The sequence below is a fragment of the Chlorocebus sabaeus genome, chromosome 25 (assembly GCF_047675955.1).
Source record: "Chlorocebus sabaeus isolate Y175 chromosome 25, mChlSab1.0.hap1, whole genome shotgun sequence".
Classification (NCBI taxonomy): domain Eukaryota; kingdom Metazoa; phylum Chordata; class Mammalia; order Primates; family Cercopithecidae; genus Chlorocebus; species Chlorocebus sabaeus.
The window spans coordinates 21,850,032-21,870,603 of NC_132928.1; the positions used below are offsets into that span (position 1 = coordinate 21,850,032).

Genomic DNA, 20,572 nt, shown 5'->3' on the forward strand with positions numbered 1-20,572 from the left:
CCAATTCCTAATCACGTTGTTTCTAGTCTTCCTTTAAAAGTTACTTCTTCAAAATCCCAAGAAATAAAAAAGATTTGCTAAAGATCCAACTAAGCAAAAGTCCTGTCAAGTATATTTACATATATTCACCACCTACTTGCCCTTCTTTCTTGGTGACCTAGCTGTATGTCCTTTGCCCATTTTTGTGGGGTGGAGAGAAGTTTGGTCTTTGAATTTTTAAGTACTCTCTAAACAATAAAGCAATTAGCCTTTGTGATGTAAGTTGCATTTTTTTTTTCTTGCCCTTTATCAGTTGATTTTTCTTAAGCTGTTTTTTTCCCCTCTCTTCCATGATTTTAAATTGAAATTCAGGTTCATGTCTATCTCACTCCTTATATTGCTATCAAAGTAAAGGTGGCAGAATTCACCTTTAAAGCAACTGTTAAACAGAATTACACAGAAATGAGCAGTAGTCATATATAAAGGTATTCTTAAATATCCAGAAATATTCTGATGTTAGCATAGCCCATAATAACATAGCCCATATGTTAGCATAGCCCATAATAACATAACACATTTGTATTCTCTAAAGATGTGGACATGTTGAAGAGCACAAGCTCATTTATTTAAAAAATATCAGAACATATTATTTTGATATATTTTTTAAAATTTATGTTTTAAAAAGTTAATTTAGTATATTCTGAATCCATACAAAACTAAGCTAGTTACTTTTATAATAACAATTATTCTTTCATTTCAATTTTTATTATGTTTTTTATAAAGAACATAGCAAAAAGTGCTTTTGAAATAAAGCTTAGAAAATATCCAAAGCTTATTTTCCAAATATTTCTCTTGAGTAGTCTTAACCACCCTTCCCATAATCATTTCATGCCTCTCTAGTAAATTAATTTTTCTCCCTAGAGAAAGTAAAAACTGATATAGCATATATTTCACTCCAAACTATTTAAAAGACTAGGGTTCTGCTCTATAAAATAAAAGGAAACTAAGGGGAGAAAAGTACATGTGTAAAAAAACACATATGTGAAAGAAGAAAGGCAGAAAATGAATCAAATATTAGGAGTGGTTATCACTAGGTAGCATAATCATATGTGACTTATTTTTCATAACTTTCTGCATTTTCCAAGCTCTCCTTAATGAGCCCATTCCATATTACAAATATTTTAAAAAAGAAAAATGACCAACGTATAAACCAGCAATTCCAGGCAACACCTTATTCCTTTAAGTAATCCAAACCATTTTCTATCTCCTAAAAGCAGTCTTTTCCCCCAACTAGACACTGCGTTTAGCACGAGGCAGAAGGGTGGGGGTTTCACAGTGATGCACACAAAGAGGGAGGAACTTTGCTAGGTACTGGGGAAGCGGCAGCATCTTCAAGTGCACGTGTCTGCATCTCTGTGAAGTCACTTCAAAGACTTCATGAAGCTCAGATCTGATTCTGTTGAAATCAATTGGCTCCTTTCCAACCAAAATTGTACCTCGAGATGTTCTTCAGCTGTATAGTACTTTGTCAAGGAAGGACACTGAAATAACAGGATGTTTTCATTTAGTTCACAGCATGGTCGACAATTGAACTACCTAGAATTTACAGGTTGATAATCGTGATGCTAGAATTTCCATATAAATTACAAGGTCATTAGAAGTGTTTATTGCCCTCTGTGATGGCTGCTATGTAGACACAGAAAGTATGGCGTAAATGGAGACATTAGTAGATAAGAGAGAGATTAATGATTAACTCGACCTTTTCCTTTTTTGTGTCCAAAAAAAAGTGTTCTCAGAGTTGAGCTACTAAATAAAGAGCCTCATTCCATTCTATAAAACGTACAGGTCACCCATAACAGAAGAAATGATTTTTTTGAGTCTGTTGTTCTAAACCATGTTGGTAGCAGGGGGCAGAAATAGGAACTGGTCATCTTGAAGGGGTCAGCATCAGAAAGCATGTCCTCCTCTTCTAATTACAGTTAAGAATGAGCTGCAGTAGTGGATTTAGTACAAGGTATCCACATGCTTCCCCAGCTGTGCTGGAGCCTCTCTTTTTAAGGCCACGAATGGTGTCCTTCCACCAACTGACAGACCTCCTGATGAGGTCCTCCAGTTTATCTGCTCCCCAGTTATTACTGCCACCAGATTCCTCATCTTTGTTCTCCTTCCATCTCACAAGACTTCCCAGTATCACCTGTTACCTGTATTCCTCCAAACACTTTCATGCCCAACACATAGGTATGTCTTTGGAGCCTGCCTCTTTACTCTGCCCCAGAACCTGGGTGCACAAGGTCTTAACGCTTGCACAGATTCTAACTCACCTCTTGACTAGCGTATTTTGCTACAGATGATTCACTTTGTTCCTGTAGAACACTGTGGTCAAAATTCCAATCTTAAAAGGGAAAGTTGAAACAAAATTTTCAAGTACTTTATACCTACCAAAAAGTGATCAATAGTCAGTGTACACAATTTGAGGTGTACTTTGATGTAAGAGTATTTCCAAAAACTTGAGGATAAATGAAATTTTCATAAATTCATTTCTCAATTGATTAACAAGCTCAGTTGATTACTGAACATTTCTCCTTTGATTATCTATACTCAGAGATTGGGGAGATCTTTAAAAAATTGTCTCTATTCATCAGAAGTTAATTTAGCATGGAAAAGAATACACATAAGCACACTGTATGGCACATTGTAAGTGGCTAAGAAGGTTTGAATAGTAGATGAAGCAAGTACATGAATGCAATAGAGTTATCAGGCAAAAAGACAACACATGAAATGTCAATAACTATAGGTTATGTACTGTTATAATGATGGGAGAAATGTTTGTCAGTTTGTAAAAAAAGCAGAATTCAATATTGCGCAATCAATATAATCTCAAGGTGTATATGCAAATGTAAAATAATATGCAAAGATGCTTAAGAATACTACTAGGTAGAGATTATTGCAGGTAATTTTTACATTTTTAATATTTTCTCCTATTTCTTGTTTTTAATAATGATGAGATATTACTGTTAAAATAGTCTATTTATTTACTTTTTAATACTTTAAGTTTTAGGGTACATGTGCACAATGTGCAGGTTTGTTACATATTTATACTTGTGCCATGTTGGTGTGCTGCACCCATCAACTCGTCAGCACCCATCAACTCATCATTTACATCAGGTATAACTCCCAATGCAATCCCTCCCCCCTCCCCCCTCCCCATGATAGGCCCCAGTGTGTGATGTTCCCCTTCCTGAGTCCAAGTGATCTTATTGTTCAGTTCCCACCTATGAGTGAGAACATGCGGTGTTTGGTTTTCTGTTCTTGCCATAGTTTGCTGAGAATGATGGTTTCCAGCTGCATCCATGCCCCTACAAAGGAAACAAACCCATCTTTTTTTATGGCTGCATAGTATTCCATGGTGTATATGTGCCACATTTTCTTAATCCAGTCTGTCACTGATGGACATTTGGGTCCAAGTCTTTGCTATTGTGAATACTGCCGCAATAAACATACATGTGCATGTGTCTTTATAGCAGCATGATTTATAATCCTTTGTGTATATACCCAGTAATGGGATGGCTGGGTCATTTGGAACTTCTAGTTCTAGATCCTTAAGGAATCGCTATACTGTTTTCCATAATGGTTGAACTAGTTTACAATCCCACCAACAGTGTAAAAGTGTTCCTATTTCTCCACATCCTCTCCAGCACCTGTTGTTTCCTGACTTTTTAATGATTGCCATTCTAACTGGTGTGAGATGGTATCTCATTGTGGTTTTGATTTGCATTTCTCTGATGGCCAGTGATGATGAGCGTTTTTTCATGTGTCTGTTGGCTGTATGAATGTCTTCTTTTGAGAAATGTCTGTTCATATCCTTTGCCCACTTTTTGATGGGGTTGTTAGTTTTTTTCTTGTAAATTTGTTTGAGTTCTTTGTAGGTTCTGGATATTAGCCCTTTGTCAGATGGGTAGATTGCAAAAATTTTCTCCCATTCTGTAGGTTGCCTGTTCACTCTGATGGTAGTTTCTTTTGCTGTACAGAAGCTCTTTAGTTTAATTAGATCCCATTTGTCAATTTTGGCTTTTGTTGCCGTTGCTTTTGGTGTTTTAGACATGAAGTTCTTGTCCATGCCTATGTCCTGAATGGTATTGCCTAAGTTTTCTTCTAGGGTTTTTATGGTTTTAGGTCTAACATTTAAGTCTTTAATCCATCTTGAATTAATTTTTGTATAAGGTGTAAGAAAGGGATCCAGTTTCAGCTTTCTACATATAGCCAGCCAGTTTTCCCAGCACAATTTATTAAATAGGGACTCCTTTCCCCATTGCTTGTTTTTGTCAGGTTTGTCAAAGATCAGATAGTTGTAGATGTGTGGTATTATTTCTGAGGGCTCTCTTCTGTTCCACTGGTCTACATCTCTGTTTTGGTACCAGTACCATGCTGTTTTGGTTACTGTAGCCTTTTAATATAGTTTGAAGTCAGGTAGTGTGATGCCTCCAGTTTTGTTCTTTTGGCTTAGGATGTACTTGGCAATGCGGGCTCTTTTTTGCTTCCGTATGAACTTTAAAGTAGTTTTTTCCAGTTCTGTGAAGAAAGTCATTGGTAGCTTGATGGGGATGGCAATGAATCTATAAATTACCTTGGGTAGTATGGTCATTTTCACGATATTGATTCTTCCTATCCATGAGCATGGAATTTTCTTCCATTTGTTTATGTCCTCTTTTATTTTGTTGAGCAGTGGTTTGTAGTTCTCCTTGAAGAGGTCCTTCACATCCCTTGTAAGTTGAATTTCTAGGTATTTTATTCTCTTTGAAGCAATTGTGAATGGGAGTTCACTCATGACTTGGCTCTCTGTTTGTCTGTTATTGGTGTATAAGAATGCTTGTGATTTTTGCACATTGATTTTGTATCCTGAGACTGCTGAAGTTGCTTATCAGCTTAAGGAGATTTTGGGCTGAGACAATGGGATTTTCTAAATATATAATCATGTCATCTGCGAACAGGGACAATTTGACTTCCTCTTTTCCTAATTGAATACCCTTTGTTTCTTTCTTCTGCCTGATTGCCCTGGACAGAACTTCCAACACTATGTTGAATACAAGTGATGAGAGAGGGCATCCCAGTCTTGTGCCAGTTTTCAAAGGGAATGCTTCCAGTTTTTGCCCATTCAGTATGATATTGGCTGTGGTTTTGTCATAAATAGCTCTTATTATTTTAAGTTTCGTCCCATCAACACCTAATTTATTGAGAGTTTTTAGCATGAAGGGCTGTTGAATTTTGTCAAAGGCCTTTTCTGCATCTATTGAAATAATCATGTGGTTTTTTATCTTTGGTTCTGTTTATATGCTGGATTACGTTTATTGATTCGTGTATGTTGAACCAGCCTTGCATCCCAGGGATGAAGCCCACTTGATCATGGTAGATGAGCTTTTTGATGTGCTGCTGCATTTGGTTTGCAAGTATTTTATTAAGGATTTTTGCATCGATGATCATCAGGGACATTGGTTTAAAATTCTCTTCTCTTGTTGTGTCTCTGCCAGGCTTTGGTATCAGCATGATGCTGGCCTCATAAAATGAGTTAGAGAGTATTCCCTCTTTTTCTATTGATTGGAACAATTTCAGAAGGAATGGTACCAGCTCCTCCTTGTACCTCTGGTAGCATTCGACTGTGAATCCGTCTGGTCCTGGACTTTTTTTGGTTGGTAGGCTATTAATTATTGCCTCAATTTCAGAGCCTATTATTGGTCTATTCAGGGATTCAACTTCTTCTGGTTTAGTCTTGGGAAGGTGTATGTGTCCAGAAATTTATCCATTTATTCTCGATTTTCTAGTTTATTTGCGTAGAGGTGTTTATAGTATTCTCTGATGGTAGTTTGTATTGGGGTCAGTGGTGATATCCCCTTTATCATTTTTTATTGCATCTATTTGATTCTTCTCTCTTTTCTTCTTTATTAGTCTTGCTAACGGTCTATCAATTTTGTTGATCTTTTCAAAAAACCAGCTCCTGGATTCATTGATTTTTTGAAGGGTTTTTGTGTCTTTATCTCCTTCAGTTCTTCTCTGATTTTAGTTATTTCTTGCCATCTGCTAACTTTTAAATGTGATTGCTCTTGCTTCTGTAGTTCTTTTAATTGTGATATTACGGTGTCGATTTTAGACCTTTCCTGCTTTCTCTTGCGGGCATTTAGTGCTATAAATTTCCCTCTACACACTGCTTTAAATGTGTCCCAGAGATTCTGGCATGTTGTATCTTTGTTCTCATTGGTTTCAAAGAATATCTTTATTTCTGCCTTCATTTCGTTGTGTACCCAGTAGTCATTCAGGAGCAGGTTGTTCAGTTTCCATGTAGTTGAGCAGTTTTGAGTGAGTTTCTTAATCCTGAGTTCTAGTTTGATTGCACTGCGGTCTGAGAGACAGTTTATTATAATTTCTGTTCTTTTACATTTGCTGAGGAGTGCTTTACTTCCAACTATGTGGTCAACTTTGGAATTAGTGTGATGTGGTGCTGAGAAGAATGTATAGTCTGCTGATTTGGGGTGGAGAATTCTGTAGAAGTCTATTAGATCCACTTGGTGCAGAACTGAGTTCAATTCCTGGATATCCTCGTTAACTATCTGTCTCGTTGATCTGTCTAATGTTGACAGTGGGGTGTTAAAGTCTCCCATTATTATTATTGTTTGGGAGTCTAAGTCTCTTTGTAGGTCTCTTAAAGGACTTGCTTTATTAATCTGGGTGCTCCTGTATTGGGTGCATATATATTTAGGATAGTTAGCTCTTCCTGTTGAATTGATCCCTTTACCATTATGTAATGGCTTTCTTTGTCTCTTTTGATCTTTGATAGTTTAAAGTCTGTTTTATCAGATACTAGAATTGCAACCCCTGCCTTTTTTTGTTTTCCATTTGCCTGGTAGATCTTCCTCTATCCCTTTATTTTGAGCCTATGTGTGTCTCTGCACATGAGATGGGTCTCCTGAATACAGCACACTGATGAGTCTTAACTCTTTATCCAATTTGCCAGTCTGTGTCTTTTAATTGGGGCATTTAGCACATTTACATTTACGGTTAATATTGTTATCTGTGAATTTGATCCTGTCATTATGATGTCAGCTGGTTATTTTGCTCGTTAGTTGATGCAGTTTCTTCCTAGCATCAAAGGTCTTTACAATTTGGCATGGTTTTGCAGTGCCTGGTACCGGTTGTTCCTTTCCATGTTTAGTGTTTCCTTCATGAGCTCTTGTACTGCAGGCCTGGTGGTGACAAAATCTCTCAGCATTTGCTTGTCTGTAAAGGATTTTATTTCTCCTTCACTTATGAAGCTTAGTTTGGCTGGATATGAAATTCTGGGTTGAAAATTCTTTTCTTTAAGAATGTTGAATATTGGCCCTCACTCTCTTCTGGCTTGTAGAGTTTCTGCCGAGAGATCTGCTATTAGTCTGATGGGCTTCCCTTTGTGGGTAACCTGACCTTTCTCTCTGATTGCCCTTAACATTTTTTCCTTTATTTCAACTTTGGTGAATCTGACAATTATGTGTCTTGGAGTTTCTCTTCTAGCGGAGTATCTTTGTGGCATTCTCTGTATTTCCTGAATTTCAATGTTGGCCTGCCTTGCTAGGTTGCGGAAGTTCTCCTGGGTAATATCCTGCAGCATGTTTTCCAACTTGGTTCCATTCTCCCACTCACTTTCAGGTACACCAATCAGATGAGATTTGTTCTTTTCACATAGTCCCATATTTCTTGGAGGCTTTGTTCATTTCTTTTTACTCTTTTTTCTCTAAACTTCTCTTCTCACTTCATTTAATTCATTTGATTGTCAGTCACTGATACCCTTTCTTCCAGTTGATCAAATCAGCTACTGAAGCTTGTGCATTCGTCACATAGTTCTCATGCCATGGTTTTCAGCTCCATCAGGTCATTTAAGGACTTCTCTGTACTGGTTATTCTAGTTAGCCATTTTTCTAATCTTTTTTCAAGGTTTTTAGTTTCTTTGCGATGGGTTCGAACTTCCTCCTTTAGCTCTGAGAAGTTTGATTGTCTGAAGCCTTCTTCTCTCAACTTTTCAAAGTCGTTCTCCATCCACCTTTGTTCCATTGCTGGTGAGGAGTTGTGTTCCTTTGGAGGGGGAGAGGTGCTCTGAGTTTTAGAATTTTCAGCTTTTCTGCTCTGTTTTTTCCCCATCTTTGTAGTTTTATGTACCTTTGGTCTTCGATGATGGTGACGTACAGATGGAGTTTTGGTGTGGATGTCCTTTCTGTTTGTTGGTTTTCCTTCTAACAGTCAGAACCCTCAGCTGCAGGTCTGTTGGAGTTTGCTGGAGGTCCACTCCAGACCCTGTTTGCCTGCGTATCAGCAGTGGAGGCTGCAGAACAGCAAATATTGCTGAACAGCAAATGTTGCTGCCCTATCATTCCTCTGGAAGCTTCGTCTCAGAGGGGTACCCGCCTGTGGGAGGTGTCAGTCTGCCCCTACTTGGGGGTGCCTCCCAGTTAGGCTACTTGTGGGTCAGGGACCCAATGGAGGAGGCAGTCTGTTCGTTCTCAGATCTCAAACTCCATACTGGGAGAGCCAGTACTCTCTTCAAAGCTGTCAGACGGGGACATTTAAATCTCCAGAGGTTTCTCCTGCCTTTTGTTTGGCTATGCCCTGTCCCCAGAGGTGGAGTCTACAGAGGCAGACGGGCCTCCTTTAGCTGCAGTGGGCTCCACCCCATTGGAGCTTCCAGGCACTTTGTTTACCTACTCAAGCCTTAGCAATGGTGGGCGCCCCTCCCCCAGCCTTGCTGCCACCTTGCAGTTCGATCTCAGACTGCTGTTCTAGCAATGAGCAAGACTCCGTGGGCGTAGGACCCCCTGAGCCAGGCCCAGGATGTAATCTCCTGGTGTGCCGTTTGCTAAGACCATTGGAAAAGCACAGTATTCGGGTGGGAGTGACCCAATTTTCTGGGTGCCATTTGTCACAGCTTCCCTTGGCTAGGAAAGGGGATTCCCTGACCCCTTGTGCTTCCCGGGTGAGGCAATGCCTTGCACTGCTTCGGCTCACGCTTGGTGGGCTGCACCCACTGTCCTGCACCCACTGTCCGACAAGGCCCCATGAGATGAACCCGGTACCTCAGTTGGAAATGCGGAAATCACCCGTCTTCTGCGTCACTTGCACTGGGAGCTGTAGACTGGAGCTGTTCCTATTCGGCCATCTTGGAACCGAAAAACAAAATAAAGTAGTTTATTTTTTAAACGGTGTAGTCAGGAAACGTGAGTTTCAAAGAGAGACACCATTTTGGACTAGAGTTGTTTGGGAGAGCATCTTGGTTGACTGAATTCTGAGCTGGGTTCAGGGAATTTAGATAGAAAGAAAGGGAAAAGTATTTGAGGCAGGTAATCTGACAGGAATGAGGCTAAATCAAACAATTTATCATTGTGGAATATTTTTAAAATGGACTCTTGGCTGTTGTTCTCACAGTCTGCTGTTATTTTGTCTGTTTGTAAATGGGTGGCCACACAGCTGGCCCTGAATCAGTTCTGCCTGACTTTTCCCCCACAGCACTCTGATAGTAAAGGAAAATGAATGCCTCACCCAAGAACTTTGGAGATATAGGTTAAAGCATCCCTGAAAACACAATATTTTCTATCTTATTTTATCTTAAACTTCCTGCATTATTTGTCTTTTGCTCCCTTATAAATGTGTTTGTGTTAATGTTGAAATAATACAATTTTTATTTGAACAATTGGAGTAACATTAGAAAAATATATTCTCTAGGAAACCATGCCATTTTCATCTTATGATTTTTATATCCCGTTGGTACATTAGCATTAACCATGTATCCCCCAGTGTATACAAATGCCCATCTGAGAAGAATCAGGACAGACATTAAAGCTTCAAAAAGTAAAATATCAATCCTGAATTTCAAAAAAGCATTGCATATTTTATTTGTTTTCATAAATAGTAATGACAGATAAGCTAGAAGCAAAGCGACTAGGAAGACAGATAATAAACAGGGCATTGCAAATTCATTTCTATTATAGGAGAAAATAGGACATAATCTGTAATTTTTTGTTTAGAAAAGTTTGAATTGCTTCTACTTATATTGATTAACTATAAAATACCTTTTTCTCTTTCCTTCCTTTTCTTGTGGCCCCTTCCACTGTCCTCTGTTGAATTTAGGATTTCTGATGTGTGTAGGTATAACATGCCAGGTTTAGATTAATGCGCATGTATATGAGAAAGAGGTGGGACATAAAGAAAGGAAATTTAGTAATGACTGTGGTGCTTTTGCTTCTGCTTTCTACAGGACTGGCCTAATTGTATTCTAGGGCATATGATGATCTTGTTCCTGAAAATGCCCCGAACTATGGGTAGGACATTTTAGGATTCTTGGGCATAGCCAAAGGAAGCCAGAGCCAAATAAATTGTTCTGGATGTTAAAGAAAAATGGAGCTTTGTATTTGCAAGAAGCCCAAGAGTCTAAATGCCTGTATTTACTGCATACCTCGAGAATGCAGTAAAGATTTGAACAAAAGAGGGGCGTATCCACTGAGAGGGAGAGGCCTGGGAAGAGGATGGAAAGCCCAGGTTAAAAGGGGAACTAGCCAGTGAGAAATTTCTCATAGTATGATATAGTTCAGGGGTTAGCAAAGTCTTCCACTAAAGGGCCAGATAGTAAATCCTTTTGGCTTTTGGGATCTCTGTTGCAACTACTGAGCTCTGCTGTTGTAGTATAAAAGGGAGCCAGAGACAGTAGACAAACGAATGCGTGTGGCTGTGCCCCAGTAAAACTTTATTTACAAAAATAAGTGGCCAGCTGGATTTGGCTCACAGGTGGAAGTTTTCGGGTCCCTGGTGTGCCAGTTATTTTTTAGTTCAGTGATTTCTAATATTGATATATACCACTTTCGATTATGGTATAATTTCCCTTTTCACCCCAAATCTTCAGCAATATGTACTACACAACAGCTTGCAGTAAGCCTGCTTTGAATAGGTAGAATGAAAGGTTAGGCATTTAATAAGCCCAAGGGAATGAGGACCAAAAGAAGGGGCAGTCAAAGAGGCCAAATGAAGTAGAGAATTCAGTGGAAGTCAGAAATCAAGGGGGTTGGAGGCTGGGGAGGTAAAGTGAAAGTCTCCAGAGGACATTAAAGTGACTCTGTGCATTTAAGGGAAGCTGGAAGACTTGGAGGTACAAACAAGCAGCAAATGCTTGGGTTCTACAAGAAAAAGAAAAGCATACTACTTCTCAAAGTTTCATAGCATAAATCCAGGAAATTACAGGAATGCTTTGAAAGAGTAGTGACTGTCACTGCACTGACTTAGAGTGATCACCCCAAATCAGTGGAAATGACAATAATCATCCTATAAAAAAATAAAGAAGTTTCCAGCTCCTGAAGTACTTTCTAACTTCTCTGGTGTCAATAACCTTCCTAGTACAATATCATGTTCAAGTCTTGTTTCCATTTTTGATATTTGAGTTGTTGAAAACATTTTGAATTCAGTATGTATACAGGTACCTGCTATTTTCTTCATTTGTTTGCAGAGTTTGGGGATGAACGCTGCTGCCTCCTTGAGAACGTACATGGATAGCCACTTCTTTAGGTTTTTCATGTGCATTATTGCTAATTGGCAGAGTAAAAAAAATAGAAAAACTGTCTTAATCGTTTAAGTATCTGTTTTGAAAGAAATTAGTAATTTGCATTTGGAAATTTAAGGTATCATTTGCCTTAAGTTCCTGATGTCTTTGCAAGATGTCTGAAAGGAAAATCATAACCAAATCTCATCTTTTAATACTAACCAAAAACTTAGATTAGAAAATAATACTAAAATCATCCTATATTTTGTGTCAGAATACTCTAAATTGTTTATAGGCAGATGTCCATGCCTTAACACATTTCACTATTTCTGACATAATTTTGATTAGTAAATAGGGTCTTACATCAAGATTTTGACACTTAAGCTGCACAACACGAATGACTTTGCACTGCAATGTTACACGAGGCTTCCTTTTTCTCCTATAGTGAAGATATATGTTCTGTTTTCTGTACAAGCAATACCCACAGTTAGGGGAGCAGCAGTAGCTGTCATGAAGGTATTTAAGAACTGACAGTAAAAAGTAATATTTACTCACTTTTTAATATCAGTAATAACAATCATGTGTAGATAATAGCTAACATTTTCTGACATGCATCATAAGTGAGGCACTATGTTAAATAAGGTAGGAACTATTATTATCTCCATTTCACAGGCAAGGACAATGAAATTTACTGAGGATAAGTGTCTTGCTCAGGGTCTCATAGAGAGTGAGTGACTGTGAACACAGGCCTTAGCAGTTGCAAATCCCTCGTCCTCACTTGGTATGGTACACTGCCTCTTTGGGGGTTAATAAACACTTCATCTTTTATCAATGATATGATAAAACAGTACCAGTACCTGGAAATGTTAGGTATGCATTGGTATTAGGGATTTAAGAATGGAAGCTTGAAGAGTTAACTCACTTCAACACATACTACTATTTCCATAAGAAGGTAAAGTTACTCTTTACTCCTACATCCCTTTTTACACATCTGGACACTGAGACACAGAGAGTTTATGTAACTTGCTCAAGACCACAGAATAGGGTAGCCTGGGTCTACCTACCTGTGGAGACTGTGCATTTAACAGTCAATAAATGGACAAAGGACCTACATATATAATTCAACAAGAGAGAAAATTCCAGTATTGTCACAATGAAATGCCTGTGCGTTAAGCCTTAGGCAAGACACACGGGCAAGGCCATGGAGAGCTGGTGGCCATCTTTGTAGTTTTATATACCTTTGGTCTTCGATGATGGTGACGTACAGATGGAGTTACTCTTTACCTTCTTATGGAAATTAGAATGACAGCATCATTTGAGAAAAAGAGGCAGACTGCTTCAGGGGACAGAGTTTTTGTAGAATAGGGAAGGAACACTTGAGATCCATAGGTGAGGAAGAGTGGAGGGGTATGTAGCCAGGTGGTGTGACCTTCCAACGAGTGGTGATTAAGTGGCAAGATGAGTAATGTTCTGAAAGTGGTCTTGGGTGATGAGTGGCACGTGGGGTTTTGGAGAATATGATCTTGGTGAGTATATGTTGAATGAAGAGTTATCTGGTTAGTTACTGGTGGTTAATGTGAATAGAGGAAAATTCAGGGAGCCTTAACAGAGGATGGCCTTAAGTAGTTTATCACTCTAAGCATCACAATAATGGGAACTTTGAAATTTTGACTGCAGACAAGGCTGTTTTGTGTAGAAATGGGAGTGGGTACAAGGCAGTAACAAGAGGCACTAATGGGCTCTGAATGAAGAAGTCTACCCAGTATGATTCCTCAGTGATCAGTGCATGACCTATCTTATTTGACATTATCACAAATTATTGTTGTAAATACACAATGAAATATCAATATGTGCAGGCAGCATATTTTTAACTAGTGAAATATCAAGGCAGTAAGATTAAATCACCGGAAGAACTTGCCAAGTCTATGTGAAAGGCCAGGAAATCTCAACATGGAAAGATGCCCTTAAAGAAATACCTTAATTTTTCATAGCCAAATAACTCAGAATATAGAATAACAAAAAGGAGAGATTGCATACTGCTATCTAGAAAGATACTGGTTCAATATACCAGAGTAGCTAAAACAAATTCAGTAAAATATAGGGAGAAAAAGAATATTGAAAGAAAAAAGGAAAATACTTTAGGTTTGTACTATATACAATTCTGGATTCTGGATACTTTCAGTAATATAGAGTCAGATTCAGAAATGGAAACTAACGTTGTCAAAATACTAGCACAAAGATTTCGAGTTAAATAATCCAGACTAAAGGCCTAATTCCTAACAACTTCCTACTGCTTTTAAACAAGCCACTGAATTTCTTTGAACCTAAAGTGTTTATGCTTTGGGATAACGATACGATTGGGCCTACGTACCTCACAGAGTTGTTTTGAGGACCAAAGAAGATAATAAATGGTAAATAAATCTATAAATAAACATGTTAACTGTTTTTGTAAATACATTAACCGTTGCTACTCTTATTAATCTTGACTGCTGTACAAGTAGAGATTAAAAAATCATTAAAAAAAATTGTTTTGGGTGGATATAGGTGGTCCCTGCTCACAGGGGCTCACAGTCCAGGGAGCAGGGATGGTGAGGAGTATAGTGGAGACCAAGAAGTCAAGAGATAGTGGTAATAGAGAGTGGAAAGGCCAAGGTGGAGGGTGCAGAGGAAATGGGCAGAGTAATCAGGTATTCTTAATCAGAGAAAGCTGAGGATTGAGAAGGCACATGAAATCAACAAGTAGTGATATCGTTTAAGCAGATGTGCTTACTAAATTCAGTGTTGGTACAATGGACTGAATGTATCCTTCCAAATTTATATGTTGAAAATTTATAGGATCTAATTACTACAGGATCTCAAAGGTACGACCTTTGAGAAGTAATTAGATCCTGAGAGCAGAGCCCTTGTGAATGGGACTAGTGCCTTTAGAAAAGAGACCAGGAGAGCTCCTTCACTCCTTTTCCCTGATGTGAGGATTGAAGTCTTTTAACTAGAAAGCAAGCCTCACCAGACACTGAATGTGCAGTTGCCTTGATCTTGGACTCTCTACCTACCAGAACTATGAAAAATAAATGCTTAGTTTTTAGAAATGAAATAATGATTTTTAGGAACAGGGTCTTGCCATATTGCCCAGGCTGGCCTTAAACTCATGGGCTCAAGCAGCACTCCTGCCTCAGCCTCCCAAGTAGCTGGGACTATAGGTGGGAACCACTGCACCCAGCTTAAATGCTTATTGAATCCACCCAGTCTATATAAGTTTTTGGTATAGCTGTCCAACTATATATACCAACAGATTGAGACAGTTGGTATATTAGAACAAGGGGCAGCCTTGAAACCTGGAGTAAGTTTAGGACAAGTTAAAGATGCACCATTTAACTTGGTAGAGAATTAGGGCAGAAATTTCCCCTCGTGGTAACACTCTTAGTGGTGTTTAGCTCACTCATTCATTTGATAAATATTTATTGAGACTCTTTTTGTTCCAGGGACAGTTTAGATTTGTTATGTATCCATTGGTGAAGATAGGACAAAAATTCTCGACTTCATTGAGGGAGAGAGAGAATAAACATGGGATGTAATTATTTAATTAACTATAATAAAAGAGGATAAATCTATAAAAAAATAAAGCAGGATAAGAGAGATTGGGAATGTGGGGGTGGGATCATATCACCTTTACTAGGATAGTTAAAGTAGGCCTCCTTGAGGAGCATTTTAAAGAAGGTGAGATCATTTCTGTGTGTGTATTCCTTCTATTTCTGTCTCATTTTAGTTTCTTTTCTTGTTTTTTTTTTGTTTGTTTTTCTTTTTTTTTTTTTCTCAGATGGAGTTTTGCCTTTGCTGCCCAGGCTGGGGTACAGTGGTACGATCTTAGCTCACTGCAACCTCCAGCACCTGGGTTCAAGCGATTCTCCTGCCTCAGCCTCCTGAGTAGCTGGGACTACAGGCATGTGCCACTACACCAGGCTAATTTTTGTATTTTTAGTACAGACAGGGTTTTGCCATCTTGGCCAGGCTGATCTCAAACTCCTGACCTCAGGAGATCCACCCACCTCAGCCTCCCAAAGTGCAGGGATTACAGGCCTGAGCCACCGCGCCCAGTCTCATTTTAGTTTCTTGCTAAGTCTTTAGACTGCTCATGCAGCTTCTGAATTGTCTCCAGTGTTTAAGATAGACGTCAGCCTGAATCTCTCCAGGTGTGGTGTGATAGTGGCTCGCCTGTAAAGCAGGCCATCTTGTTCTACACTATTCTATCTCTGTCAGTCTTTTTTAGCTCCAGGATAAACAGCTCTTCTGACTTGAGGACCACTACAATACTCTCCACTCATATTATGCGTTTCCCACATGGTTTCCTTCTTCTTTGCCATGAGGACCTTTATGCCCTTGTGTTTCTGTGAGGAAAGCTTGAGCTCCAGATAAGGAATAATCAGCCCTCCTCACATAGCCACAACGACTTAGCTATTGGCCACACCCACTCAAGGAGGTATGACTGCATGATTAATCAGCCCAACTCCTTCCAAGAGAAGGGACTTCTGCCTTCTGATTATTTAAGTTTATTACTTCTTTTTCCCAATTTTAGTTATGTGTTATTTCTAACAAGAAAATCAATGGTGTTTTCTTAGAGAAATGCACTCACTATCCTGAAACCACCTTTGCAAAGATTATGAGAGTGAAAGAAATCTAACACGGCTGACTTCATCTTGCTTCTAGCCTTACAGGTGGGCTGGCTTTGCTCATTCCTGGGTGTAGGCCAAGCTAACCATGAAAGAAATTTAGTTTATAATTTAACTTTGGAGCAAGGATAATAACAGTCTCTTCCTAAGACTAGCTCCCTCCTTGCTCAGGACCTGAAAGCTAATGAAAGGCCAAGAGTTTAGGATTATGAGAGGAACCTGAACTCTGCTAAAATATAGGCATAGTTTTTATAATCCATTACTGCTCAGAGATTTGTGACTTCCCTAATTGCTCCTATAGAAAACAGCACTAATATAGAATGTAAGATTGGTCTTCTGAGATGTTTTTCAGGTTTTTGCATATGACAACTGACTGACTCTACCTGAACCTGTGACTCATGACTCAGCTGGTCCTGTGGCCCCCAACCAGAGGTGGATACAGCACATGAGGACCATTTCCCACACCCCCATCCCCAACCAATCAGCAGTACCCATTCCCTAGCTCCCTTCCTACCAAATGATCTATAAAAACCGTAGCCCCTGTGTTCTTGAGGAGACTGAGTTGAGTGATAACTCCAGTTCTTCCACATGACTGGCCTTGTGTTAATTCAACTCTTTCTTTACTGCAATATACCATGATCTCAGGGAACTGGTTTTGTCTGTATGACAGGCAGGAAGAACCCTTCAGGCAGTTACAGTCCCAAGAAGTGAAACAGGTCAAAAGTAAAAGTTTAGAAAATGTTTAAAAATTTTCCTGGATTACACATATATAATAGGTTTTAGTGTGGGTTACATAGATGTTTAGGAGGTTTACCTCCCTGACCTTTAAGTCTAACAAGGATCATGATCTTTCTTTCTGCCACATTTCTGGTAGCCACTGGTCAGAGAGAATGGTTGTGCCATGGACATTAGACTTTAAAAGAATATGGAAAAAATAGGAGGCAGGTTTTACGAGATGGAAAACGTGAAGAAATTGTATATGCTCTGAGGTTGCTTAGGCTATACAAGATAATCATTTCAAAAGAAATAATTTTATGAAATGGTTATTGAGTCACGTTTATGCCTGAAGATGATTAATATGAGGAAATGATCTTAAAATATGTGGGTGAAACAAATCAGTAGTTAGGCTTGGGAATCTGACCCTTTAGTTGATTAACAAGGAATGGGCCATAAGGAATGAAGAATGACATAGTTAGAAGGGTGGAGATATTCAAATATCTTCAAGATATTGAAGTATCTTGAATATTTTCAAGAGGAAGAGATAATCATTTACCCTGTGTGGTTTCAACTAGAGACTGGTATAGATACAGGAAATTAGAAGCCCCAACTTCTTTAATTCAGATTTAGTAATTTTTTTAAAAAAATTAACTCACTAATATATGGTACTTAATGAGAAACTTTAAGAGGAAAAGTGTATTGACACAAGTACTTTGTTAAGATAAAGCGCCCAGCTACTTACTTTTCCTTTTTGTAATGGAGAAGAGCAAAGGATATATGTCAAGCCGTAAAATATAGAGAACATTAGGAAGGATAAAAATTTAAATTTAAATCTCTACTCATTCAGTATTTTCCCACGAAATTGAGTTCCTGACCAGGTTGTTGACAGCAAGATCTACTATGACAAACTACTTTTTAAAAAGTATATTGGCAGCTTTGTGAAATATCAAAACTTCAATTTCTGTAAAGCTTGTTGTCGGGAACTGCATTTGTTTAGAATATTTGCTATAGAAAACTGTTCACTTAAAAGTTACAAATTCAGTTTTTCTATGGGTATACAATTTGCTCATCAACTATATAACATTGATATTATTGATTCTGGCTTCACTGATGTTGTTATAATTTAATCAACCAGTTCAAAAGCTGTGTAGGTTCTTTTCCCTGTCAAAGATGTTTCTTTATTCAGATCTTAGTCTTTGCAAGTTTTTTCTTCTTTCAAGTTTAAAAAATTAATGATGGCTGGGTCCAGTAGCTCACACCTGTAATCCCAGCACTTTGGGAGGCTGAGGCGGGTGGATCACTTGAGGTCAGGAGTTCGAGACCAGCCTGGCCAAGATGGCAAAACCCTTTCTCTACTAAAAATACAAAAATTATCCTGGTGTAGTGGCATATGCCTGTAGTCTCAGCTACTCAGGAGGCTGAGGCATGAGAATCGCTTGAATCCGGTCGGCGGAGGTTGCAGTGAGCCAAGATCATGCTATTGCACTCCAGCCTGGGTGACAGAGCAAGACTCTGTCTTAAAAAAAAAAAAAAAGTTAATGGTGTTTACAAAATATTTGTTTATATATTGAAATACCCAATGGAAAGTCTCAATTATTCCCCACTGGCAGACTACATGTGCCATAAGGTATGTGTGCCATATGATATGTGTGCCATAAGTGACCCAATCTAACTTCTAGTGCTGTGATAGGACCTGGGCTTAGAGGGAGGCGTCTGCAATGTCTTAGCAAAACTAGGATATCAGTAGCCTCATGAACAACTTTTTAAAAGCTCCATCTGCCTACTTTCTCTTTCTGTAAAACTCAATTCCTTCTTAAAATACTCTGTGTGTGTGTGTCTCTGTGTGTGTGTTTGTGTGTGTGTGTGTTTTGAGATGTAGTCTCACTCTGTCACCCAGGCTGGAATGCAACGGCACAGTCTTGGCTCATTACAACCTCTGCCTCCCGGGTTCAAGCAATTCTTGTGCTTCAACCTCCTGAGTAGCTGGGATTATAGGGATATGTCCCACCTCTCCTGGGTAATTTTTTTGTGTTTAGTAGAGACGGGGTTTTCCCATGTTGCCCAAGCTGGTCTCGAACTCCTGGCCTCTAGTGATCTGCCCACCTTGGCCTCCCAAAGTGCTGAAATTACAGGCATGAGCCACCATACCTGGCCCAAGTGCGTTTTTTTTTTTTTTTTTTTTTTTTTAAATTGTTCTTAGTATCCTATATACTTCCTTTAGTGTGAATACCTCTTTGTCTATATGTGTGTCAAGGATCTTCTTTATAAGAATTACCACATCTGTTTATGTAGCAATGGGTTTGTTTGTCTTTTACTTTCTTTTGACTTCCAAGCAGGGGTAAGTACAGTTTACATTTCTTGGGATAATATGGCTATACTTACCCTTTTCTGTACTTCAGAATTATCCAAGAGAGGAAAATGATGAATAAAATAACGAAGATCATACCAGATAAAGTGCCTAGGCAGTAAAACAAGGTAATTACATGCATGGAGAATATAACTCATAGGTTTTAAATTCTGTCTTAGTATCCAGTCCCACCACAGATTGCCAATGCTTTTTTTTTTTTTTTTTTTTTTTTTTTTTTTAAGATGTAACTATACATTCTGCTTTATTCTGGGTTTCTATAGCATTAGTCTTACTCCCACAGGATTATTATAGTTAAGGTGTGATCTGAGCTGTTTGGTAACCTTTAGTCCAACGTCAGCTTTTCCAAAAGTAAGTGAGAACCGCGATGGGGCAGCTGGCCACCAGCTCTCCATGGCCCTGCCCGTGTGTCTTGCCTAAGGCTTAATGCACAGGCATTTCATTGTGACAATACTGGAATTTTCTCTCTTGTTGAATTATATATGTAGGTCCTTTGTCCATTTATTGACTGTTAAAATGCACAGTCTCCACAGGTAGGTAGACCCAGGCTACCCTATTCTGTGGTCTTGGGCAAGTTACATAAACTCTCTGTGTCTCAGTGTCCAGATGTGTAAAAAGGGATGTAGGAATAATATGCCACAGTATTCTGTTGGAAGCAGACTCTATTACAAAATGATTCTTATTTAGGCAGACCAAAGATATGGGCTCAGAAGACTGGTCTTATGGCTTTCTATTTGTGCAAATGAGCAGGATCACCATCTGGAAGTATACTTCAGGTTACAACCGAAGGAAGTTGCATTCTCCCAGCACATTCAAATAAATAATTTTTGACACTGATGAATGATTATTCATTTGTAATGGTTCAAAGACAGTAAAGAGCCTTTGATGAAGGTTGTTTAGTATGCATATGACAATGCCAGTTTCACTATCTCGTGGCCTAACTTATCATTATTTTCTTTCTAGTTGAACTTACAACTCAAGATATTTTGATCTCTTTACAAATCAAGATATTTTGATCTCTCTTTTTGCATTTCATTCATTATAGGTAGGTACTTACTGTTAAAGATGCCAGAATTCCTCAGCAAACCTTTCATGAAACTTACCAACTATTAGAGCATCACGTGCACCTAAAAGGAAGACAAAAGTCACAAAAAGTCACTCTAGCATGCAATGTGATTGAGCAGGACCTCTCAGCCAGTGACAAGTCATTCTAATTTTTCTCCAGGACTCAGTCTAATATTTTTTCTAATGCAAAAAGTCATTGGTTTCATTCACATACTCTCATTTTACCTTCTGCACTCAGAG

General features: G+C 38.7%; 1 protein-coding gene across 2 annotated transcripts in view; it reads right to left on the reverse strand.

Moving 5' to 3' along the window:
• The window catches only part of CR1 (complement C3b/C4b receptor 1 (Knops blood group)), a 214,650-nt gene that overhangs the window by 80,286 nt on the left and 113,792 nt on the right, over positions 1-20,572 (reverse strand). Inside the window, exons 36-40 of one of the 2 annotated variants that reach the window (XM_073011538.1) lie at positions 20,371-20,394; positions 19,285-19,360; positions 11,460-11,564; positions 9,069-9,151; positions 236-1,520 (exon numbers count right to left, since the gene is read on the reverse strand). The exons of the other annotated variant lie outside the window; for it this stretch is intronic. Coding sequence (XP_072867639.1) covers positions 9,070-9,151; positions 11,460-11,564; positions 19,285-19,360; positions 20,371-20,394 — 287 coding nt within the window. The 3' untranslated portion in view covers positions 236-1,520; position 9,069. Of the gene's footprint in view, positions 1-235; positions 1,521-9,068; positions 9,152-11,459; positions 11,565-19,284; positions 19,361-20,370; positions 20,395-20,572 lie in introns of those variants that run through there. 2 annotated transcript variants of the gene reach the window in all.